This window comes from Agelaius tricolor, unplaced genomic scaffold (genome assembly GCF_023055355.1).
Source record: "Agelaius tricolor isolate 1412-34295 unplaced genomic scaffold, bAgeTri1.0.p SCAF_11, whole genome shotgun sequence".
In the NCBI taxonomy this organism is placed as follows: Eukaryota; Metazoa; Chordata; class Aves; order Passeriformes; family Icteridae; genus Agelaius; species Agelaius tricolor.
Window position 1 is genome coordinate 15,424,286 of NW_027269271.1, and position 26,184 is coordinate 15,450,469.

At 42.1% G+C, this 26,184-nt stretch overlaps 1 protein-coding gene across 2 annotated transcripts in view; it reads right to left on the reverse strand.

The window, feature by feature from the left end:
- Positions 1-6,034: 6,034 nt before the first annotated feature.
- LRRC8D (leucine rich repeat containing 8 VRAC subunit D) overlaps positions 6,035-26,184 on the reverse strand; it is a 51,296-nt gene continuing 31,146 nt past the window's right edge. For both annotated transcript variants that reach the window (XM_071436324.1, XM_071436325.1), the window contains one exon: positions 6,035-11,716. In XM_071436324.1, the coding sequence (XP_071292425.1) occupies positions 9,153-11,714 (2,562 nt within the window). In that variant the 5' untranslated portion in view covers positions 11,715-11,716 and the 3' untranslated portion in view covers positions 6,035-9,152. The remainder of the gene's footprint in view (positions 11,717-26,184) is intronic.

A 26,184-nucleotide genomic window follows, 5' to 3' on the forward strand; every position in this document is an offset into this window, starting at 1 on the left:
CTACACATCACAGCATGAGAAATCCATCCCAGGCACCCCACCTGCTCCACTTTCATACACAGAGGAGCAGCAGCTCACACTGAGGCCCATTTGCTGTTAAGCACTGGGAATGCTGTGGCCAGCAGGATAACAAGTGGAGAACCAGCATCTACACAGTTTTTTCCACATCACACAAGACCGACGTAGTTTTATAATATCCAATGCCTAGTCCAGTGTGCATCTGTCCATCCTTTAAGCTTCTTTGAACTCCAATCTTGCACAGAGCTAATCACACCATCACCCCCATTTTGCTAATAATAGCAGCAACCCTTCAGGCTGTCAGGAGCGCTGACTGCTGCCTCACAAAACTACAGTCATGTTATATCTCTGAGGTCTCCTCCATTACCAGCCCCTTCTCACTCTGGCGAGGAGAGAGCAGCAGAATGTAGAGCTAAATTGTTGTTTTTTGGACCCTCAGAGCCCCAGCAAGGCTGTTCAGTGTTTCACAACCCATGCTGTCTGCTGCTAGTTCCTCTGGGCCACTCAGCAGTTAGAAGCCCTGTTAAAGAATGTTAAACGCATTTAATTAAACAAATCTGTTCAGAGCTAAAGATGTTGCTAAGGATGATCAATGCAAGAAGAAACACAAGCAAAGCTCCACAGGCACAAAGACCTGTACAGGGGGCAATAACCCTGCCTGCCTTCCTCTGAAATTACCTTTCACAGTGGGTGTAATTCTTCTGGGGGGCAACTCCTTTGGAGGCAGCCTGGCTGGGAGCATACCTGCTGTTCTGGGAGAGATGTGGCCAAGATTCACTTCAATTCCTGGCAGGGAGGAGAAAGGCAGGTTTCAAACTATGCTCTAGCTGCTGTCTACATGATTATTTTACAGTCTTTTAATTACTTCAGAAAAATGTTTTAATTAAGACCTCTTCTGCAGAGTTCTAGTTCAAAACTGCAGCCTGCCCGCTTTACAGGTCCTAAACTGAAAGAAGAGGTCCCTGAGAGGGGACATGCTAAAGCTCCTTTGTGCAATGCCTGTGTGGGCTCCTGGAGCTGACCTCTGCCTTGCAGACACGACACTGAATCGCTGGGGTTTCAGATCAGCAGCACCTGGGGAAAACACCCCTGTGCTCTGGGTGAAGGCTGAAACCTGTGGTGAGAGGAACATGCACTCAGCCACAGATAGCTCTGAGGGTTTGAGGAACATTCCCAAGTACAATTATTCATCCACACGAGTGCTGACTCGCAGGGACAGCGCCACGGCACACGCACTCAACTCTAAAGCCAATTTACTTAACAAGATTTTAGTACAAAGACAGCTAGAAACCTATCTCATTCTCCTGGGTCAGATCATGCTGGCATTTTCTTAGGTCTCAAATACACAAACTGATACTGACAGTGAGCAATTTACAACCCAGCTGGCCTTTGCTTTTCGTTAAGCACATTTCACAGTTTCAATAGCTTGAAACCTGAGGCCCTGAAAGGCACCTGGTTTCCAGCTCTGTTGTTCATTACAGCCCTACAGATCTGGATACACACTCAAGAGTCCCCACTTGCCAGCATTTTACAGGATGTTCTTGCAGCTACAGTGTGGGAAGAGCTCCACAATAAAACTCTCATGATAGCTAATAGCCTGGAGGGCTTGGAGACAAACCACTGCCTTCAGATGTATCCCCTGGACCTCAGAGCAGCCAAACAACAAACGAGGGCAGCAGACCCTGTGCAACATCCTGCCACTGCCCTGACCAGCCCCCAGACCAAAGGCACCTTGCAAAATGGCCTCTGAACTCCCTTTCTGTGGAGGGAACCAGGAAGTTGTGGCCAGATGGAGGGTGGGCAAACCAGACATTGGGTGACACTGTCACTCCTGAGGAGACTCCTTCTGGCTGTGTGTCCATCCTTAGGGTCAGGGCTCTACACTGGGAGGCCTCAGCCCACATCCCACATCCCAATATTGCTTTTATCAAACTTGGTAAACTGAGAGGATTGAGAGGAGAGAAACAGGAGTTACAAACTACTGAAGGAAGAGGTTTAACCCAGGGCAGAGAAAAATAAGGGTGGAGGAGAAGTGCTCACTGCAGAACAGGCTGTGACAATCATCAGGTGTTCTCTGCATCCTCCCTGAACAGGGTTAGAAACACACAGCCCATTTCCAACAAAGACATGGGAGGCTCTTGAGACATACAACTGCAGGAGCCACGGGGATGCCCGTGGAAATGGCACTGTAAGGATGTTATGGCAACCCCCTCCTTGGAGGCAGCAGAAGGTGGCTCCCCCCCCAGCTGTGTGAGCTGGACATGGACAGGACGGCCCTGCCCCAGCACTTCCATGGAGCAGCCCCGGGAGCTGGGGGAGCTTCCAGGCCGGCTGTGGCAGAGCTCTGCCCCACCCTGCCGGCCCGAGGAGCAGAGTCCCTCTCGGGGCAAGCTGCAGCTCCCAGATTAGGCTCTGGCCCCGACAGTGCTGGGGGTTCCCTGCAGGGCAGGGCTGCAGCTCCGGGTAGGGCCCTGCTGGGAGAAGCACCAAGATGGGCTTATCACGGGCACTGGCACGGAGAAGGAGGGGATGGAGAGCATGTCAGCAGCACAGGCACCCTGAGGCCCTGCTCTGAGAGCCAGAGGGGACAGATACCAGGAAACAAAATAGAAAAAAAATGGCAAAGTCATACAGTGCCATGAGAAATTGAACTTGGCTCTAGGCAGGAGCACTTGTAACTCACATTCCAGATTTTACACTTATCTTTCTGAAACTTCTGAAATTTCAAGCCAGAGGTGGGGGCTCTACTTCCTCTCAGGACCATTTATTCCCACTCATTCTGCATTTCCTCCTGTTATCACAATCCCCCTCTTTCAGAAACATTGCATGTTTCATTCAACAGTATTCCCCCTATTTTGTGGTTAAGGGCACACTCTTTCTTGTATGGCATCTCCCATAGATGCCTCAGGAGGAGTGAGGTAAATCTGGCTTTCCCAGGAGAGTGAACCCTCCATGGGGTGTTGGGAGCTACAACACCCAGACCTTCTTCCACCTCAGCTCTGCCAGAGCACCTCCAGCAACACCCTCTGGGGTAAGCCTGCCTTCCCCGTGCCAACAACAATTGGCTCCAGAGTTGCTGCAGCATGATGTTAGGGAAAATGGTTTAAAAATCCATTTTTTACAAATCACGTGAAGCAGCAAAAATACCCAGAACTTGTTAGCAGAACAGCAACATGTCCATGCATTTATTCCTAATGGTCTACACAACCCAGTCCTAACTTGAAATTTTATTGTTTATGGGCACATGTTCATTTTATGGGAACAGACCTGCTCTGTGCTGGAAGACTTCCTGCAAGCAACTGTGGTGTTAATTTAGAAGATGGCTTTCTTCCCAAATAGTCATCATTAAACCAATAGCCCTGTGTTACCTCCAGCATCAAGGGGCAATGTGCTGTTGGAGGCAAGACAGAACAAAGGTCCCAGTGATAATAATTGCAAAAGGGCTTAGGGGCTGTTCTCTTCAGGGAAGGGAGGGAGATGCAGCCTGGCCAAACTCCAGGGTGTGTTGTTTTAAAGATCCTCACTTGATTGTATTGTGTTGATGTGCAGCATTACAGAGCTGTCACTTCTGCACCCATGCCTGGCTGAGTTACAGAACTATTTTAAGCATCTCAGCCAGAAATGACATCTCTCATGACTTTTATCATGGAATGAGTGCGTGTTTGTAATCAGCTTGGAAAATCTGTTTCTGAGCTTAATTCTAAAGCCTCATCTTTGCTACAGAAACAACTGTACTCAGTGACACAGCCTACCCTCCCTTGAGCAGCATGGGGAATGATTTGCTGTCCTGGGAAATTGGTAACAGCATAAACCCACAGGGTTTTGCAACCTCAGTGTTTGATGCCTTTGGTTTAAGTGCTGAACACGCTGTATAAGCACAAGCAGCCAGCCTGAACTGGGAACTCTGCTGTAGTGCTGAAATGCCAACCATTTGGGTAAATCATTAGTTTGTGCAGTAATTTCATCAATTCACAGAGGGAGGCAAGGGATTAATGCCAGGGTCAAAATCACTACAGAATTAGTCTCAAATCTTTCAAATTTGGTAATCTTAAGGATCAACTTGCATGTTCCTACAGCAAACTTGCTCAATAAACTTTATTTAAATGCCTTCATAAAATGTCTTTCTGAAGAAACAAAGTACCCAGGCTTTGCAAGGGCAAGGATATCAGTCTCTAGGCTAAGACAAGGCAGACCAGTCATGGATGCACTGCACGGTGGTTGGCCCTGCTGTCACTGGAGGACAGAACTGTTTGTGCTGTATCTGTAACTGAACTGATGCAAGCTGTCCCTCAGGGCTTTTCTCAAAGGAATCCTGAACTTCAGTCTGCCCAAACTGCTCGGGAAGCAACATATCCACCCAGCATATCCACACAGTCTGTTTGGCTGTACTTCTGCAAGCTAATAGGTCAATATATTTCTAACCATTTAGTTTGCCTTAAACAGAGCATTAGCAGTCCTCTTGCTGTGCTTCTTCGACAGAGAGATGATTAAGTAAACAGCTTGCCTGGAGAGGGTGGAATTTCCATTGCTGTCTAACCCATTCTAATATTGACCAACATCTGGCAGTAATGAGTTAGGGAACCTAATTTCTGCACGAGGCAGGGTGGCAGGCTTAAAGCCATCCTGAGGTACCTTCTAGTCCTGCCCAGACTGATGATTTGCTGTCTAAATCAAAGTGTGCTGGGATCACACATTAGAAACACGTTGACACGGCTCTGCCATGCAGCTAATGATGAGACTGCCTCTGCCTCTTGAATCTTTCTACATGACGTAATTTTTGCATGATTTGTGTTTTTCACAATCATTCAGGCATTTTACCTCTCTTAACGAATCCACAGCTTATAGACAGGAAATGCTTAGCCTCCCTCCTTGCTCTGGACTGAAAAGGAGTGCCATGGTCCATGATGGTTTGAGGCCAGCTGCTGCATAGAAAACAATCCCATCACACGGGTGACAGCTGCCCAGATGATCTTCCCTCAGCCCAGTGCCACTGTGCCCATGGCTCTGCTCCCTTCAGCCCACTGTGCCCTGTGGCCCTGCTATCAATACTGAGATCCCTCAGCAAATCTGAGACTTCTGTTCTCATGTTTAGCACCCTCCCAGGGTTCCAACCCAAAGGCTCAAGAGAAGCCCCATTTGTCGTGTTCACAATAAGCTGCAGCAGTTACATGTGGGACTGTCAGGTTTCCTGCTCAACTCCCTGTCTTGAGAACTGAGAAGTCTGACAGCCAGATCCTGTAAGAAATGAGAATGACAGTCAACACCACAGCTATAGAAGCACCTGCTTTGTCCAACCCGACTTTAAGTAAAGGAATCACAATCTAATCCACTGCCTTCATGTAACCATACACCACTGATTTCTCTGCACATCCATGGAAATACAATATAAAGCTATTTCTCTAAGATTTCCATTAAAAATGCAGTCCACAAAGCAGAACCCCCATACTCAGACAAGATGTACAGTGGCTGGGCATCCTGCTTTGCTACCAGAGAGGGCAGCTCAGGACTGCAAAGCCATTTATGTAGCAGCAGAGAGCCTTTCACGAGTGTCAGCATCTTCCCTTACACCAAGAGGCTTGATGCCTGCCCAGAAATGTCATTGTTCAGTTTGCATCATTGGAAGCAGTTTCCAAAAGGTCGATTTATTGGAAAACGAAAGGATCTTCACCAAAATGAGTTACAGTGGCAGAAGCAAACAGAATAGGCAATTTCCTACTTCCTCTCATTTGAACAAACACAGGTTTTTCTTCCAGGGCCATACATGTGTTCTGCAGAATTTGATTAGCCAAATAAAAACATTTAGGCAGGTCATTGAGATTGTGTACATGAAAAAAAAATCTGAAGTACTGCATTCTAGATAGAAACATACCTACAGGATTTACTGTGAGCAGCAACTCCTACCTCTTCATACTTCTTAGAGTACAGGCACCACAGAACAAGTTCAGCATGAGGTACTTGAAATCAGGGAGTTTACTATGCAAACACACTTTTCACCCATTAAAAAAATAGATTAGAGGAAGATATAAACATCTTATTTATTAAATCAAATAGAAATGCAAAATATATTTCACATGCCTTACATGGAAAAGAGATGAACTTCCAAGACTTTAAAGCAAAACTGTGTCAGTTGACACGCAGGAAACAGGAACATTATAAACAGTCACAAAGAGGAGGAAGGACTGGGGGGAGGTGACATGGGGGTGCTGGGAAGGTCCTCCCCACTCTGACAAAGATCTCTTAAAAACAAGAATGGAGCTTATGCTAAGCAAGCATTAGAAGTATGTTAATTTTAACATACATTTATTTTGGAGAAAATTGTCTAAAGACATACAGTTGGCTACTAACTAGTCAAAACAGTGGTCTAAGTTATGTATACCATACTCATTAAGTGGACATGGGTTTAATTTTTGAGTATAACATAGTCATATGAATTAGACATGGGTTTAGTTTTTGAACATCAGTAGGGCCAGCAGGAGAATCAGAAACACCAAAAACACCTTTTAAAAACTAGATAAATACACAGCCACCTTCTGTGCGACTCTGCTATTAAAAAAGGGGAAAAAAGATTAAAAATATAACTATTTTTCTAAGTATTTTAATCATTTTGTCATCCTCCAACTCTTCCTCCCTCCTACACACAATTTCTTGGAAACTGAAATGACACTCAACAGCAAATACAAAGCATACACCAATAGTATAGTCCACAGTTTTTCTAGAGAGTCAATAGTCCAGCAATTTTAAAGTGATCTATGTGCAAAAAATAAACAAATGAAAGAGTTTCTTAAAAAAAGAAAAGTCTGCTGCAGCCTTACCTTCTAAAAAAAAGAATCTGAGGATTTGCACTAAGTTTCCCAGTGAAGAACAGATCAGTAACTCCAAGTACTCTGCCTAACCTGTGACTTGGTATTGCAAAACTGTCAACATCCCAAGTTTACTACCTGCTGGCAAGTGGAAAACAGACTGTATCCCCATGAGAAATAGGAAAACCACTATTCATAAACTGGTCCTCTGAGATACATAAACATGTGGTGCAGGTATGTATTCAGAGACTGCTACCTACAGCTGAGAACAGTCCTCTCAGCATGACTAACAGTAAATTATTAACAATAAAATATGCAAAACTTCTAAGAGCAGTATTTGAAATGTTCCTGCCTGCTCAATGCCTCTAGGCCTAAACTATCTGCTCGTTAATAGTGGTGTAAGTCAGGGCAGCTCTGGTGAAGTTACAGTGGAAATCACTGTGCATGAGGATTTCTGTGTGAGAAGAACAGTCCCTTGAACTACAGACTAGTTCAGTCCTGACCACACTACAATAGGGAATTGTGTTTAAACCATGAGTAATCATGCAGTCATCTCTCAGCATAGTACTTCTTTTCTGCACACGTGGAATGTAAATGACTGAGATTTACGACTGATGATTTTGCAGATTTAATGGATTATATTTCTCTAATGGTTCTGGCAATGCAAACTCAGTTAAAAAGACACCACCAAAAAAGCCAAAAAAAAAAAAAAACCAAAACAACCAAACAAAACCAACAAAAACCAAACCCAAGCTCACTGCTGTCTGCTTTTTTCTTTATTGGATGACTTATCTGGCACACAGTTAGGATTTCTAACAGTGAGTAAGTCTTCAAAGACATCAGATTAGTTGGGCTGGGTATGGTAAAGTCCAGGTGCAGAAGACACCACAATAGATGATAAAGCTTAATCACGGTTCAGTGAAAAAGCCAATCTTATGTCTGTTATTAGTCTGGTAAATGGAGATGACGCCCCACATCCTAAGCCAGGGCGGTTAAACAGAGCAATCACCAACTCATAAAACGCCTTGAGTTTTCCAGATAAAAACCTCAGAAGAGCAAAACATGAGCAGTAAAGTCACTTGGTGTTTAATGGCTTTCAAAGTCATCTTCCAAAAGAGCACGAATGTCAAAACTATCTCCAACTTGAAAGCCATGTGGCAATATTCTGCCTTTTGCCACCCACTGCTGCATGGGACAGAGGAGCATTGTGGAGGCTGAGGGGCAGACCAGCTGCAGGAAGGTGACCAGCCTTTGCCAGGGCGAAGGACTAGCACACCAGACCACAGAAGGAGTCTTACCCAAAAACATGAAGCCTTGAGAATGAAGGCAAACACACCTGGACTATGCAAAACACTGAAGTACTGCAGAGTGTCCAGAGAAGGGCAGTGGAGCTGGTGAAGGGTCTGGAACACAAGTCCTGATAGGACTGGGTGAGGGAGCCGGGGGTCTTGAGCCCAGAGAAAATGATGCTCAGGAGGGACCTTTATCACTCCCTACAGCTACCTGAAAGGATGGTGTAGTGAGGTGGAGGCCAGTCTTTTCTCCCAGGTAACAAGCAGTAGCACAAGAAGACAAAAGTTGTGCTAAGATAAATCATTAGGAAATTTTTTTTCACTGAAAGAGTGGTCAAACATTGGAATAGGCTGCCCAGGGAAGTGATGGAATCATCATCCCCAGAAGCATTCAACAAAAGCACAGACACGGTGATTAGGGACATGGAGGACCTGACAGTGTTAGGTTAATGGTTGGACTCGATGATCTTACAGGTCTTTGCCAACCTAAATGATTCTATGAAACCAATGAAACCACATACCTTAATGCAGGAAAATGGTGGTTCTGGTGCAGTTCAAATCACAGCCAAACTGGTTTTATTTGCCAAGGACAGGTAAACACTAACAACACAATTCAACCTGTGTTTCAAGTGCTGTTAGGCCCATACCACATACAACATTTAGCCTTGGTTTGTCTCCCCATAATGCACTAAAGTAAAACCAGACCTTAAGGAATAACTTGCATAGTAAGAAAAGGTCATCAATTTAATCATTTACTTTAAGCAGGCAAGCAAATTTGTAAACATTCAAAAGCGGCAGCATCCAAGTTACAAACAATTTAAGGAAAAAAGAATTGAGATTATTAAGGTTCTTTATCCTCTCAAAAATTTTGGAAATGAACTTTTAAAACACTGCAAACATTGAACACTCAGTTGCACTTCTAAACCTGCTAGTAATTCTGCCTTCCAAGGAATTCAGCTTTCTAGAACACATGATCTCACAGTTGCCATACTTTTTATCATTTGCCATTTGGAAGTCAGCTACCAGAGCATTTCACCTCAGTCTAAATCCCATTAGCAAAGGGAATGCCCGTGTCTTGATTCAACACCTCTTTAACTTCTGAGGGTAAAGTGTCAAAGAGGTGATCTTCCACTACGAGCCCACTTTTCCTGAGAAGCTGACACTGCCCCAGCGTAGCTGGCAGACGGTCCAAGCAGTTTCCCTTCAGTTCCAGGTAAGTCAGCTGCAACAGCTGACTTACTTTATCTGGGATTGAGGTAATGCAGTTTTGCCCCAGACTCAAAGTCCTCAATTTAACACATTTAAACAACTGTTTTGGCAAAATGTCGACTTTGTTTCCTGTGATGTGAAAATGCTGAAGATTTTGAAGCAAACCTATTTCCACTGGAATCACCGCAATTGAGTTGTAGCTTACATCCAAACACCGAAGTTTCTGTAAACTGAACACTGCGGCAGGTAAGGTTTCAAGTTTGTTATTGGAGAGATAAAGAGACTCCAAATTCTTTATGTGAGTAATGGATGAAGGAATGCTGACTATTTTATTGTGCCACAGCTTTAAACAAGTCAATCTTTTTAAATGCTGGAAACTGATAATTTCTTCAATTGTGCGTATGCTATTTGACTTTAAATCCAGTTCCTGTAAGTTAGAGAGACTGAAGATGGCATGGGGAATTCTCTCCAGTTCACAGTTCTGCAGTTCCAACTCTGCAACATTTGTCATTTTCTTAAGGCTATTGAGTACCACAAGCTTAGTGCCATCATTATGAATGACTAGTTTTGTCAGATGTGGTGCTACATCTGTGATATTGGGGGGAATTTTGGTCAAATTGCTCTTCACGTGGAGAATTTTAAGGTGTCTCAACTCTCTAAGAGATTCAAGCCCTATCATTTTATTATTTTCAGAGTTCAAGTTGCCTATCAAATACAATTCACGGAGGGTTTTGAGCAAATACACCCACGCAGGAATTTCTGCGACATCTGTGAATTTCACATGAAGGCATCTCAAGTGGTCCCGGAGGAAGCTGAAGGCAGTCTGCTCGACCTTCGCAGGGCAGTGGTACAGATGAAGCTCCTGAAGATTTGTCATCTGGGAAATTTTGGCTGTAATTTTCGCTTCAGGAATCAGCTCCAGTTTCAACACATCCAGATCTGTCAGATCAAACACTGCATCAGGGACCCCTGACAGCATGAAGAGATGCAGCTCCTGCTTGTCCTGGGCGTTGCGGGAGACGTGCTGCCGAAGCTTTTCGTAAGTCCATTCGTGGTTCAAACTAATCCCGCGCAGTTTGTTCTCGCTTACCTCTGACAAAAAGACACCAAATCGCTTCGAATACAGCTGGTCATACTGATCCACCATGTGCAAGAGAAATGCAAAATCATTTTTGACATCTGGGATATCGCTGAAGCTGCTCTCTTCCCTGACCTTTTCAAAAGAGTATTCTTTTAAAGGTATCCGGAACAGCCAGAAAAGCGTGTAGAGGCAGATAAAACCATAGACACAGATGAGGGAAATGTAGCTGATCAGCAGCTTCTTCAACATATAAGCCATATTGTGTGTACATTCAAACTGTGTGTAGCCAATCAGGTGTTCCACTTTCGGGTAGCAGATGTGTTCAAAACTGATGGTGTTGACAAAGTTTGCAGTATAGCAGAGAATAAATATGAACTTGACAGTCTTGATGACAGTCTGGCCAACGTAGAGCTTGTAAATAAGATCACTGTCTTCCACGTGAGCCCGGAACTTCCGGACTTTCTCAAACAGCGCCTTGGCTTGTTCTCCATCTTTCTTATCTAAAATCGTGACACTGGGAATCTCAATCATCGGCTTGTCGGCTGAAAACTTGAAGCCAGATTTGGTTATCATGGGAGTGCTGGCACTTGGGCTTCCTTCATCACTGCTAGTGGAAACATACTTGGGCAGGGACTGGGCACCAGTTAACCTCTGTTTGTTCTCCTCAGAGTCCTCACACGCCGTTTCAGACAACGCTTTTGTAGTCCAAGGAGACTCAAAGCACTTCCCCAATATAGACACAAAATGCTCAATTTTTGAGCAAGTCTTGGGATACTTGAACCAAAAATTACTACTGACTATTAAAATGATAGTATGGATGAGAACAAGATAGGGAAAATACTTTGAGTACCAAGGAAGAGCCAAATGATAGCACATCTGGTTAATAAATACATACTGCTGAAAATCCAAATTTGTTTTACGGCCTGAGGAATCTTTCTGCTCCTTCTTCAGCTCCTGGTCTGATTCAGTGGGTTGATACTGAGAAGAGGTAGCTCTGCTCAGAAGAATGTTAGGTGTTACAGTAGGGGCAAAGGAAACAGTTCTCATTGACGCTTCTTCTTGATCAGTGGTTGTTTCAACAGTGGTGAAGTCAGCCTTCCCTGCTGTATCAGGCTGCACTCTTGAATTTACAGTAGACGGCAAAACTGGCAAGCAGACCACCTGGTCTTTTGTCAGCTGCATGGTTCCAGCAAAAATGGCAACCATTAACATAACAACAGCAAGATAATCCATAAATACATCCCACCATGGTTTCAAGATACGGTAAGTTGGCTGGATGTCACTGAGCGATGCAACTTCTGCAAGGGTAAACATTCCTACAAGAGAACAAAGACAAAATCACTGTTGTTGACTAGGGACATTAATTTTACCATTTAAAAACAATCCCAGCTTGACATACACAACCTCAGAAGGTTTCGCTATGGGGAATCCAAACCTCTCTGCAGCTTTAAGCAACTTGCTTTGGGTTTTGTTTTGACAGAATATAGAGGAATCAACTTATCAGCTTTAAAAAAAAATAAGCTTCCTGCGCAAGCAGGATGTAGTAAAATCATCATTTTGACTGCTGAAAGTGTGACTCAAATTTGCCATTTCTATAGAAAAATATCTAGCTTGTGTGCACACATGCAGCTGGGAAGGAGATAGTATGTACACTATCCCCCAGAGTCTGTCTCCCTTTGCTTGGGACACAAACAGCTTAGCAGAGCCCAAGGAGATCAAAGCAGGCAATAACAAGATGCACAGGAGTTATTATTTTTAACTTGTAGCATAACAATTCATACAGACCTGCATCTCACACATTGTAAAGGACAGCATCAGAGGCAACATATATACAGCATGATAATTTAATTATTTCTGGATAACAGACATTTGTACACACAGAACTCAAATACCAGCAATTGCCTATATGGTAAAAGCCATGCACTAGCACCCCTCCTTCCCCACACCAGTACAAGCAGCTCCCACATCTTGGTCTGTGGGAAAGGCCAGCACTTGTCTTTACTACCACAGAGTTCATGATCTAAGCGTCTCCTCCAACACAAGGAGATACCCAGCCCCTGCCCTCTCACACTCCTCCCTGAAGCTTTTACCAGTCTTGCATACCAAGCCTAGGATCTGGTGGAGGCAGCCACAGAGGAAGGACTTTATCTCACTGCAGCACTCACGCTAGTGCTCTTGGCACAGCTGCCAAAACTTAAAAGTTAGGACTGAGTTTCTCAGGGAACTGGCAGAAGGAGCTTCCAGTTCTCCCTTTCTTGGGCAAATGAATGTCAAATACTCCTCCCTCATAAGAAGTTTTTGGTATCTTACAGTCCTCCCAGCTCCACAAGGAACTCCTTCTGGAGAGGCTCCTGAGCCTGCCCCCACACACCTGCCCAGGGCTGCAGCTGCTGTACAAAGTGCTGAAGGACACGAACCAGTAACACCCCCCAGCTATCAAAGCCTCACAGTGCCTGACTTGGAAGTCAGCTACAAACTCCCATCTTTAATGTCTCCCACTGCTTCACCTACACCGAGACACAGCATGACTGCTTGCCCTGGAGTTGCCACATTTGACATTTGAACAATAACAGCGTGCACTTGAACAGCATTAGCCATTTGTGCTAATGTGAACAGATTGATAAAAAGGACCCTCCTAAATCCTAGGGCCCAACTGCCTGTCACCTGCCCAGAACAGGAGAACCACAAAGCAACAGCAGAGGTGACTTTTTCCCCATAATAGATTTTTTTCTTTCTAGGAAGCTCTCTGGAAGGCATACTCTCCATCTCCAGGCTGTTTTCACTGTGCTCTCACCTACCCTGGCTGCCACAGAAGTTCTCACCCAGCAGGTGCATTCAGCAGGAGAGCACCAAGCCAAGGCACACAAGGATGGGTCCTGTGGTGCAGGAGAGCAGGCTGGGAAGGAGGAACCAGCTCACTGCTGGAGCAAACATGGGCAGCTGCTCCTGCCTGCTCCTCTGGGGCTAGCCTTTCTCTCAACTCTGCACCAGCTAATTACGTGGGAAGTTACTTCACTGCGGTTTGGGGCACGGCCTCCAGAATTCCTTTCACAGAAAAAAGGTGATTTTTTTTGCTTCTGCCATGAGAACACGTGGATAAAGGATGGAAACCCAGGCACTGCAGACATGACTGCTCCAAACAACCAAAATAATGGAAAAGAAATGACTGAGCATAAAGTGGTTCCAGCTGAAGACTTAGAAAGAACAGCAATAAAAGGAAAAGTTAACAATCATCTCTACCAGACCTCTGTCTTGCACACACAAAATCATTCCCAAAAAGGTTAGGAGGCACAACAGAGCCTGAGTAAAACTCTTTGTGAGGCTGTAGGCAGCATGGTGTAACAGGAGCTTTACACCAAGAAGCACCACATTCAATGTTCTGAACACATCTTTTCTTTCAAGTTACTGATACTCAGAAAAGAGCTCCTGTTTTGGCAGAGATTAGTAGTTATAAAACACAAAAAACTCCTCTGTGGCGTTACTAACGCTGTCTCATAAAAGACAGACCTTTTTCTAGCTAGCAAAAATCAGTTCCAAGAGCTGAAAACAGATTTGCCTCCTTACATGTCCAAAATGTTTAATGTTCTGAGTCTTAAAAACCAAAATGAAAAACTATAAACCTACACACAGTATAAGACACATTCTGACAGGCTGCAAATAAATTTGGTATTTCCTCTCTTAAATCCATCATAACATGTATTGGTGTTTGATTTTACTAAACTAATAACCATAGAAGTTAACTTTTATTATATTTCTGCACCCACTTAGAAATCAAACAATTAAGAGGCACTTAGAACAACTGGTACAGTATCGTAATGGGTTTGGATTTTCTTTATTCCTTTTTAATTTAAACTATTCAAAGCTTTTGAAACCTACTGTCTGGAATATTCTTTAGAGTGGGTGGAGAGTATTTTCACTACTAATTTTCAAATCCTTTTAAGAGTGACAAACTGGGCTTTGAGTTTCATTGTAAGTTACAGTGATAACACTGTTTGGAAGTAAGGAAAAAAGAAAGAAAAAAGAAACATGCAAATGCCAGTCTGTGTCTGGCAGAACCTGCAACCATAGATGGTCCCCCCTCAAAACCAGTCATGGCAGGCTCTACTCACAACCCCAATGCAGAAAACATCTGTGAGCAGATGGTCAAACTGAAGAACAAAGTCCTGTGCAGCTGAACTGTTAAAATACCTGATTTCTCATGTGAAAACATGCCCTTCTTTCAGCCCTTTTCAGGGCTTACAAGGCACCAAATGGACCTTGAGGGTCAGCAGAACATGGGGCTTTGGCATACCCAAATTCAAAGGAGATCCACACTAGAAGAGTGAGGTTCTTGAAGAGAAATTCTCATTCCCAATATGGAATGTCAGGACAGACTCCTTTTTGAAATAGCACATTTTTGTTTAGTTTTAATAAGCATAGATTTAAATTCAAAGATATTGCAGTATGATCCTTGAGGCTGCACAGCTGCATAAAGACTATAATTTTAACAAATAACCTTTTTTTTCTCCCAAACCCTGTCTCCAGTTCCAGGACAGTACCCTAGGATAGTATCAACTTCTTTCAGCTCCATCTATCACTTCTAGCTATCTACTGGGTGTATTCTTTCTCCTGAAACAAAAATTTTTAGCCTAAATAAATGCAACTGTTTTAAGCAGAGCTGTTTCTTGCTACCTTCTAATACTTTAAGGTGGAAAAACTTGAAGTTCTGAAAGTAGTGCAGTAGTGTGATTTGGAGCTCTAGAATTAAACCTACTTAGTTTATTTTGCAGTTATTCAAGTTACAGTGAAACAGGAATATAAAGAGAAAAAAAATTAACAATGACAATGGAATTGTCATAGGTCCACAGTAAATCAGCAAGGGTAGCAACTAATTTAATAAATCATTATTTTTAACACATCATTACTCTTAATTATAATAATTTCATTAGTCTTAAATAAAAGCTGTAATAGAAAGAGATCAGAATGTGATTAGCCTGGTGAATTTCTGACACATTTCAGACTATAAATGCTGAAATACAAAATGGACATATTTGGGATATTTCCTAAGAAACTGCTCTAGCTTAAATACAGAAGTTAGCAGAAAAGGAAGCAGCAGATTGGTATGTCACTAATGTTTATTTACATCCTACTTCTTCCTGTACTTACAGATAAAAACTGTCTGTCCTGTAACTCCCTGGTCCTCCTGTCTTAAAAGCATATTTAAAGTTAAAGCAAATTCAAAGTCAGAACAAACAAATAAAAGGAGAATTGTAGCACATGATACACTCATTCACTCTCAGGTTCCCAAGACTACAAACAAGTCCACTTTGTTTCAGGAAACAAAAAGATTCTTGAATCCGCCTTGTTACTGCATCTGGTAAAGAATTTCCTAAAAAAAACCTCAACATTTCTAGCTAAAAAGTGCTACCACTAACAAAATTGTTTTCTCCCTTCCCACAGGAAATTAAGGAGAAGAAAAGTTTTCCCATAACTAAAAGGCTTTGCTAGCTTGTTTTTGATCAAGTGACCATAAGTTTAAATTTAAATTTCCACTGTATACTTTGTTGTCTCTTTCCATCAACCATTTCTACTTCTGCAATATCCTATTAAAGCAGACTATTTGACCATAATGTGATAAGGATAGAATATGAGATTCCTGTTAGCCAGGACCCTGCCAGTATCAATTGTTCCATGGACAATCTGCCATCAAAATGATGGCACTATCCTTTTTTTCCTCCCTCCTTTTCCACAGAACCAAGTATAAGGAGCCCCAAAACCCTTGTGAAATAATGCACAAAGACATACAGGAAGGTCTAAAAATCAGGTTAGGCATTCTGAGCACATCCACATCCATACCTGCATTGGTTATTCAGTTTCTGAGATGAGAAGTCTAAAACAAACTGAAGGTTTACCCACCAGTAGGCTTTGGGATAGAGTAATGGAGGGAAAGTGCCCTGCTGAACTAGGTGGGAATATTACAACTATCCATGGCCTGGTTTGCAGCTCCTAATAGGTTGGCTAAGAGGACATTTTATTTCACAAGGGATTATTGTGCTTTACTCTACCTGAGCCCACTCAAGCTACAAAAGCACCTGAAGGTACAACTGTGACTACAGCTCCTCCTCTCAACCATCCTGCAAACAAACCCCCAAAATTCAGCTAAGCAGCTAAGCACAGATTTGTGCACTGAGTGTCTCTATTGCCTGAAAAGTCCAGGAAACATTTCACAGGAAAACACAACATGGGTGCTTTTAAAGTATTTCTTTACTATAGGAAACGTTTTGGTGCTACTTCAGTGATGGAAGGCATTGCAGAACACTAACACCAGGATGGGGCTTATGTTATCACATACTCCCTGATCAGCGCTGTTATCTCTGGAAAATCAAAACCAGATTTAATGTAAAAAACTGCATAGAAAAAAGACTTCCATTATTTCTTTCTACCAATAAGCATGACAAGAATTTCCACTTACTGTTTCTTCCCTAAACACCTGACAGCAACCAAATCTACCCATTTGAAATTAATCTGCAAGATCTAGTTTGGATTATTTTTGTATGGCTGCCCTGTAATGGATGACAACTGGATAAGGAAAAGCATTGAACACAAAGCTGAAAGGATCTTTCCTATAGAGAAAAACATTTCAACTAAGGAACAAGAGTTCTACAATAGCTTTTAATTAAATAATAACTCATACACTCACTGTTTGAGAAACAAAAGCAATGAAACAAAATCCCCCACATCTAGCCCATCTCCCCAGCTCCCCCATCCCACTGCCCAAACTGCACAGCTATAATTCTGGACTTTCTCTTAAAGCAGATATATAATACCTCTCTCTATATAAGTCTATATATTTATATACATAATATATACATCATCTCTGATATAGTCTGCAAATACATTCTCCAGTTAAGGAAGCATCACCTTTATGAACAACATGAACCTCATTGACAGTAACTTACAAAAAAAAAATTATCAAAATCTTATTTCTCTTGGATTGCATAAAGAAATATTAGGCTTCAGTAAGTTGGAGACAAAAATAAGATTCTTTACATAATCAATGTCAAATTAGCACTTGCAAAAATTAAATCTATAAAAAACACTTTTTTCTTTTTTTAAAATCTTCAAAAATGCTGCCCTTCAAAGCTGGGCTTTTTCAGGTTGTGTAACACTCTAACCTACTTTTGGATGCTGCTATTTAAGTGTTTACACTGAATCTTCCTTGTTTACCAGTTCTTTGAAGGTCTAGTGCCATACACCACTCCTACACAAATGGTTTTGTAATCATTGTGATATTTAAAAAGCAGTATTAGCAGCCATTATTTCCCTAACAATAAACTGTCAAATCTTACCTCATTCTTGCCTTGCTGCAAATGACTGGAAAGGTCTGTTTAAAGATGACTTTCAAAACAGGAGCCCATTTTTACATTTTAGAGTAGTTCCACAAAGCATCCAAAGATTATTAACACAATTAAAGCTCCCAAAATAAACCCAAAACTATTCACCCCAAAATTATTTCAAAACCCGTAAATTAATTATAAATTACCTCTGTATTTGCTGCATGCAAATTCTGTGTCTACAGAGCACAGAAAAAGAGTAACTTCTCGCTTTGCCTAGTGCAGTAATCCTGAGCATGCTCTTATAAAAGAGCTGCTTGCACAAAAAGTGCTAGCTTCAGGTTTTATTGACATTTATCCCCAAGCTACAGAGTGCAGATCAGGTGCCCAGTACACTTCAGAAAGCTCAGGGAGACCCAAGCAGCAACACCACTCCATCCTTACTTCTCACAGGGTCAGAGACCATGAAGGGCAGCAGAGATGGGAGGAGCAAACAAGACTGGAGAGAGTGGTCCTCTCTGGTAAAGAGATCAGGATTAGATGTGCTCCAGTTGAAGTCAGTTAACCATGTGTGATTTTACAGCTGCAAAACAAACCACCTAGCAAGGCAACGTGCAAGAAACCAGAAGAGATGGCTAATGAGACCCAGCAGGGTAAATCCTCAATTTAAGATGCTCTTCATACCTGTAAGCAACAGTCCATGAATACACAGGCATTTCAGGGGCACAGCTGCAAGAACAGAAATCCTGCAGCAGAGTGGCAAGGACCTGGCACAGAAAGGCAGAGAATACACCTTGGATGTACCCTGCACATGCACTCCCACCCTTACACTGCTGCTGCAGCCCCTCTTATTTATGCAATGCCAATTCATCCTCCTTTTATCTGAGGCAGCACATTCCCAGCGATGAAAGTCACAGAGCCACGGCCTAGTAACCAAATCTGCAACAGCATTTTCTGTTTCACCTAGCCCGGGAGAAACGACAGTGAGCAGACACTTTGTATTTCATTTCACAGAATTCCCAAAACAGCCAGACCAGCAATCTTGAAAAGACACCCAACTTGCATGTGCAGGAGTCCCAGTTTAACACCAAGCACTTTTACTCAAGTGCAGACACAACTGAAGCACGTTTAACCTGCACTGGCATGGATGTACAATGCAATCATAAGTTACACTACACAATAAACTAACAGCTGCTTGCTCTCAACTATAAATATTTAATCCTTTTGTCATTTCTAAATCTGCTGTTCCCCTATCTTTTAGGCCGTGAGGTTTCTGCAGTGTTTTCATGACCACTATCAGAAGCAGAAGAACACAGAGTAAACATCTGGCACTTCTACTAACCAGAGCACTTTGGGAATTTATCAAGTTGCAAAAGCAAGCTGCACCAAAATAAAAGCACATCTGGTAACTCTAGTCCCTAGAGGCTGCTTTTTATCACTAAAACCAACCCAGCAATACAATTAAAAATAAATTTATTGGGACAGAAAAAAAGTAAAAAATGTAACAAACTTTTATTTCCTTTTTAGTTTAGAAATCTGAAAAATAGAACAGTTAAAAATGGTTTACATCCAAGTTATTCAAATTTCCTTTTACATAAATAAGTCCACATGGCTACAAAGCTTGTAACATGAAATTGCTTTATCTCAGATAGAGACAGCACTCAAACTCATGCAATTCCTCTGAAAAATACTCTTCTCTGATGCACAGCCACACACACTGCCAGTCTGTCCATCTCCTCCTTCCAAACTCACTTGGAACTAGGGCAATTTCAAAGTGGTAAGAAATTGAACCTGGCATACATGGAGTTGATAGTTTGGTATGTAAAGAATGTAAAGATACAAATCTTATTACAGAATATATTAGTAGCTCTAACTACACACCCTAAATGTACCATAGGAATAAGGAGGAATGCCTACCAAAGAGAAGGAAATGTGTTGCTGAAGTTCACTCTGCTGCAGATTTTAATAGACCCTCTTCAGGGCAAAATGAACTCTCCTTAGTACCTCAGCTCATGGGACTAAAGTCTTATTTTACTTAATTTCTAAACTGCATTCCCATCCATATGGAAGCAGGTTTACTGAGTAACTGAAGTAAATGATTTTCAATGAATACTTTCTCCTTCCTTTTATTTCAATGGACATGTGAGCAACCTTGAACTGGAACATTTACAGCATCCGCATGGAGATCCAGAGCCAAGAACAGACAAAAAGTTCCTTTAACTAAAGAACAGGCTCCATTGTTCCCTATCTTAGCTGGTTCATCTCTTCAGCCTGCACACACAGTGACTCTCACTGGGTTACATGTTGAACAGAAGTTTCATAAAGATTTGCACACATACAAGCTACTGTATTTCAAATATCTGCAGTGGCAGTTTCATTATACCCATTAGCTAAAAGCAAACCAGGAAAGGTCACACTTAAATTAAAAACTTAAAATAACAAAAGCAAATGACACATATGCATACACACAAAAAAGTGCCCAGTGACACAAGAAGCTGCATGTAAACACAAGCCTCCTACTCACACATCAGAATTCCTCTGTTTCTGCTAAGAGCTTTTCTGTAGCAAGAGCAGTAGGAAGGTGCATTAAATCCAGCTGAGAATCAGGATATGGAAAAACACACTCAAAGTCCACCTTTCCTTTTACTCACTCTGCTGCTTTGATGAAAAAATTAAAATGCTAGTCTACAGCTCAATAAATAGGCTGCACCCTCAATTTTCAAATACAGTCTCTATAGGACAACAGTCCAACTTTGTTCCTACTTAAATGTCACACAGCTTCTTTTATCCCCAGGGAGAAGGGGATAGGTCCTTGCTCAAGCCAAGGTCCAGCTGTAAAGCCCTGTGACAGAAGCCACTCGAGGTAGCAGCCAAGCAGCCCCTGACACGCGGAGCACGATGGCCGCCCCGAGCCAGGGCAGGCAGCACACAGCTGACAGCCTGCTGCCAACCCTACCTGCTCTCTATCAAGCACAGAGATCTCCTACACCTCAGACATCCTGCCAGATGGATAACAATGATGACTTCTCACATAAAACTCTGATCAGCAGATGAAGGATGAGTTATTAATGTTACCACATTCCTGCCAAGCTTCCAATAGCTGAACCTCCAGTGGTTTCATGCCAGGAAAAATGCCTGCAGCTGAAGCAGCATTTATCCTCAAAGGGATTTATTTAAGTTTACTATAATTCTTTTTCCTCTTCTAAACTTAAGCTGCTTTCTGTAAGAGATAAGCTATTTGCTTAGTCCATCTAGTCCCATAATTGTTTGGTTCAGGGTGTGTACTTCAGTACTTTGACATAAAAAGAAATTGCGCTGCAACACATTTTTGGGAGCCCTTCTGAAATTTTGCTGATGAGTTCAGATCACCTCCTTCCTTTTTATGCTTTATTTTCTCAAAACACCATTCAAAACATTGCCTTAAGAACAAAAAGAATGTTCCAAGACTTGTTGTCCTACCAGTGATTACAGCATTCCTGCTCTAACAAGCAAGTTTTCAGCTCTGCAAAAACGTTCAGTAAGGTTCCATTGAATTGCTTGATGCCATTCACCAGCACAAACAGATCCATACAACTCCAATTTAAATATTTACTATTGCTAAATTTGTATTATGATTTGACTCAAATGCTCCAGCTGGAATTGTAACCTCTGCACTGAGGGCCCTCCAGCAGGGAGTGGGCAGACAACCCTTGCCCCTGAAGGCTCACAATCTAAAAGTGATTATTTGTTAGGCAATGATAAGCATTTGTGGCTGTAACATTCAAAGCAAAAAACCAAACTCCCTCAGGCTTCCAAAAAAAGATAAAAAAGTGGGATAACAGCCTGATTAAAGTATAATCAAATTTAACATTTTAATGCACTGCAATCTTTGAGAAGGCTTAACATTATGTGCCAATAAATCCCTTTACAATTACAGCATTCCTATATACTTAGCCATACTCCTTCCCACTGGTTTGAGGATGATGCTATCTAAAAAGTAAGGCACTAAATGTAATAACTCTTGAGACCTACTTTTCCATTGAAATGGACAATGAAGCTTTCCTTTACAGTTAAATTTGTCTTAAAATAGATAATGAAGCTGAGCATACACTTCAAGTAAAACAAAAATACAGAAAGGAGACACTTTACTCGATCCCATTTATAGACGATACCACTCCCGCTCCAGCACTTAGGACTTTTCCATGATTACTCCAGGCTTCCACACACACTTGCAATGAAGTTTTTGGCAGCCACCTTCACCTATGTACCATGTCACTGTCTGACTTTTACGGCCAACATCTGCTTGGATGGTGACATCAGAGAATCAGTGCAGAGGCAGCTTTTTTATTTGGTGGGCAGCTTCCCCTTACCCCAGGTGCTCTCCATTTGAACTCGCTTTAGCAAGTTTCACATCACTTAACGGTAGCGCAATAGCTGCTCCCCAGCTGCTACAGAAATAAAAGCAGAGTGCCTTCTAACTGGAGGAAAACACAACAATCAGGTTTTGTTGTTGCCACTGTAAGCAATTTTCACATCCTTCAGCAGGACCCAGCCAGGTCCCCAGGAGATTTCTGTGCAAGCATGAATAACGAGCAAGGCAAGTTCAGGACACAGCACTACATCATTCTGACCGGGCAGAAGAAGGGTCCTTACCTTCTAAACCACCTTCCAGCCCTTCCACCAACATGCCAAGATCTCACAAAAAGTGGAAATGCAAAGTCTGAGCTTGTGCAAGTACACCAGTGATTTCAGCATCCTGGCTCTCATTGTGACTTGCATCAAGCATAAGGCAAGGCTTTCAGAAGGACGTGCAGTCCAGCCCCCTGACTGCCCCAAGCAGAACAAGAACTTGTCCCAAGCAAACTCTCAACATCACATGCAGCAGTATTTCTACAGGCATGTGTGATGGACTAGGCATCACCTACACACAAAGCAGGACCAACGGAGCAAATGAGTTTCTATCTGGTAACAACACCAGAAAACACCAGTTTGGTGCAGTGGTGATGGTGAGGGAGTGAACAACTACAGGGTTCTCCTCCCAGGCATGCAGAGATCTCCAGGCACTCTCAGTGATCAGGTGGCAAACACCCCTTGCAGAACAGGGTAGCCTGGAGACATCCTGCAACTACCAGGGACAGCAGGGATTATTTGAGCTCTTGGTTTGCATTTCAGGTTGTTGACTCAACACAAAATAAAACACAAAATGGCCACAATTTCCCACACAGTGACCTGTATCACGTCACAGCTGAACACAAGTCATCTTCCATACAGACCTATTTGTAAGTCTGACTGGCATTATTTTCACAAGGATCTACTCAAGAACATTAGGACAACTAGCCAACCACTTTATTTACATTTTCCTGTTATCTCATCACACACTTGGATAACTGCCCATGCATGTGGGTGTACAACAATAATATACATATGACTACATACCCATCAGCCATCAGTCAAGAGTTTAGGATTTGTCATGGCCAGACTAAAACCATCCATTTAAGATAAAGTTTTGCAACAGCCTGTCTTTGACCAAGAGTTCTGCCTGCCAAATCATGCCTGAAGTACTTTTTTTTTTAAATAACAAAAATGTTATCAAGGCCCAGAACTCAGCTATAGTTTTTGTTCCCTTTTAGACTAAACAGCAATTCTAATCTCAGTTTCAAGTTCCTCAAAGGCTAACAGAAAAACCCTCTCTCTTAGATATAAAACCACCAAGCAACTTTGGATTAATGAAAATTTAAGTAAATTATTCCTTTAAGCCTGCACTGGTTTTAATTTCCCAAGAACAGATTTACTTTAGGAAGCCAGATGAAGTACTTCTCTCTCATCACTAAGCTTGGGACACCCACACATAGCACCAACTGACCTAGAAGGTAAGACCCAAAACGGTGACTCTAAAAAGGCAGGTGATGTGCTAATGCTGTGAGCTCTAAATTCTTGCATATGGACACAGCCATATCCATGTTCACTGTGACAAAGCCCTGGATCACAATACCAAAGCTGGATCCTTGCTCACCACACATAAGTAGGCACTGTTGTTGCAGCCTATTCTTGAAACATGGCTAATAGCTTACTGTGCTGCCTGTTGGGTTAAAGCATCCTGTATGAGACAGAGCACTCTGACAATCCTGCTCCTGACTCAGCAGGGACACTCTGTCTGTCTCACAGATGCCACTCACTACCTTCCACAACACTTGAATTGGATGTTCCGTGCGCCTTGCGTCTCCAGCTCCTGTGTCTTGGTCAGTTTCTTCAAATTGACACAAGCAAACAAAAAAAAAGGTGATTTTTTTGACTTACACTCTGCTAGGACTTGATATTTATAGTGCATAAAAGGTTCAATTCCCTAATCTATCGCAAAGCCCTACTGCATTATACAGTGCGTCATCCTGTTTCAAAAGGATTATGGCCCAAAAATTCAGTTGAATTGCATCAGATTTCACAGAGTAGAGTGTTGAGGAAAGCAGAGTTTCAAGACTGACCAGTTATGAAGAGGAAGAATCTTTAAGTTTCTGCCATGGGCTAGAAATCGAAATAAATCTTTTAGTCTCTACATTAGTAACACTTTGACCTCAGGATAATCACAAAGTAAAGTCATCCTAAAAAAAGTTTTCAAGTATCGGCAGTGTGTTGGAATTTTTCGTTACCATGCAACTCTACTATGAAAAGGGATTGAAAAAATGTATTATTGAAAGATACAAAGTAGCAGGGAATTTTGGTATTTCCATACAGGTGTACAATTCAGAAATAAAACCATTTCTCTTCAGTTACTGAAACTCTTCCGTTGGGAGTTCAGCCAAGTTTTCCACACATAGTTGGTCTGGGTACAGTTCTCCTTAGTGCTCTGCATAGAATCACTTACTGAACACAGCCATATTCATTGATCCTTGCTTTGTCAAATTACGAGAAGCAAGATGTAAATAAAGTTTTACTTCTACCCCTAAAGGGGAGAGAAACAACTGACTGTATGAAATGAGTAATCATGAAGTGGTTTAAAACAGAAACAAAATTCCCATCAGAAGTTAAAACAGTCATGGAGGTAAAGGCCAACAGGATTAGACTACAAGATCTCAAGCAATAATGCTATTATGACTCATTTATTAGAGAATCTTTATTGCCTTCAGTTAACAAAAATAATGTGAGGATAGCACCACTTGAAATTAACTTATATAAAATGATTTCTTGCCTCTAAGTTGCTGCTTGTGAATAGCTGCAATTTGAACAGAGCTCTCAATAAATCTTCACTATAACACAGACTCAAAATTGGAAGTTTTTTAGCAATGAGCAAAAGCATAATCATATTAACATAAAATATTCAACTTTTCCCAGTGAGACTTGCACTTGAGCTTTTTAATTACAAGGTGTACACCTCTATCATCCAAGGCAAGGATCGGCAAGGAACAACCAACCACATCGCAACACCACGGCCAGCTCCTATGGTTTCCTCCAGTCCTCCTCTGTGACATCTGTCACTGTCAAAGCCGCAACACACTACAGGCTCTGAGCCTCCAAGTCCTAGAGGAGGTCTCCCTGCCAACTGTAACACCATCTCACCAACCACTTCCGGGCAAACTACTTCTTCTTAGTAATTCTAAGTCACTGAAAACCCACAGGACATAAAATTATAAATTACCATAACCCTGCCAAAACACAACATGGCCAAAACACAGCAGCAAAGTATAGCTATTTCTCTGTGGATGAAAGCCAAGGGATTTCTAATGTTTTATTTCCTCTAATGCACAAAACCTAAATGCCAGCCGCATGCTCCTTGGTAGAAGCCCAAAGACCACTTAAAAGTCTCCATTTCCAAGATGTCTTAGAAGACATAACTTATTTCATTACCTTCCCCCCCTTAAAGTACAAAAGCAGCTTCAGTTTCCTCTATGATCCCCTCTGACTCTTGGAAATCTTGCGGTAGACAAGAACAGCAAGAGCTATGAATACAGCTCGTATTTGGCATTAACTGAACATCTTTAATTTATGATTATTATTACATTACAAAATGCACATATACACAAATGTGTCTTACAGATCAAGCCATCTTTCCACAGTCAGCAAATGATGCAATTTATTCAGTCATCACAGTCCAGATCAGACCAGTGACACTGTAAGGCATCACACAAACAATACAATAGCATGTACTGAGGAACTACTGAAAACTCATTTAACAAATAAAAGCCATCTCGTAAAAACATCCCATGAGAGTCTTTTGCTGCAGTATATCATCTGTGTTTCAGACTCAGCATTCAAAAATATTTAGCTTTTCTACAACAAAGAATTTTACTTGTGTTGGAATGACTGCATGCAGGGAAAAATATGGCAGTCATACAAAAGCCACAAAAGATCACAATTCACTGTGTTTCTTGATGCAGCTCTTAAGAGCCAATTCATAGCATCTATGATTTCAACATCATGCTCTCCTCTGTTCACAGTCCAGTATCCTTACTCGATTCTTTGCCAGATTAGTGCTACATTAAGCTATAAAGGCAGCCTGT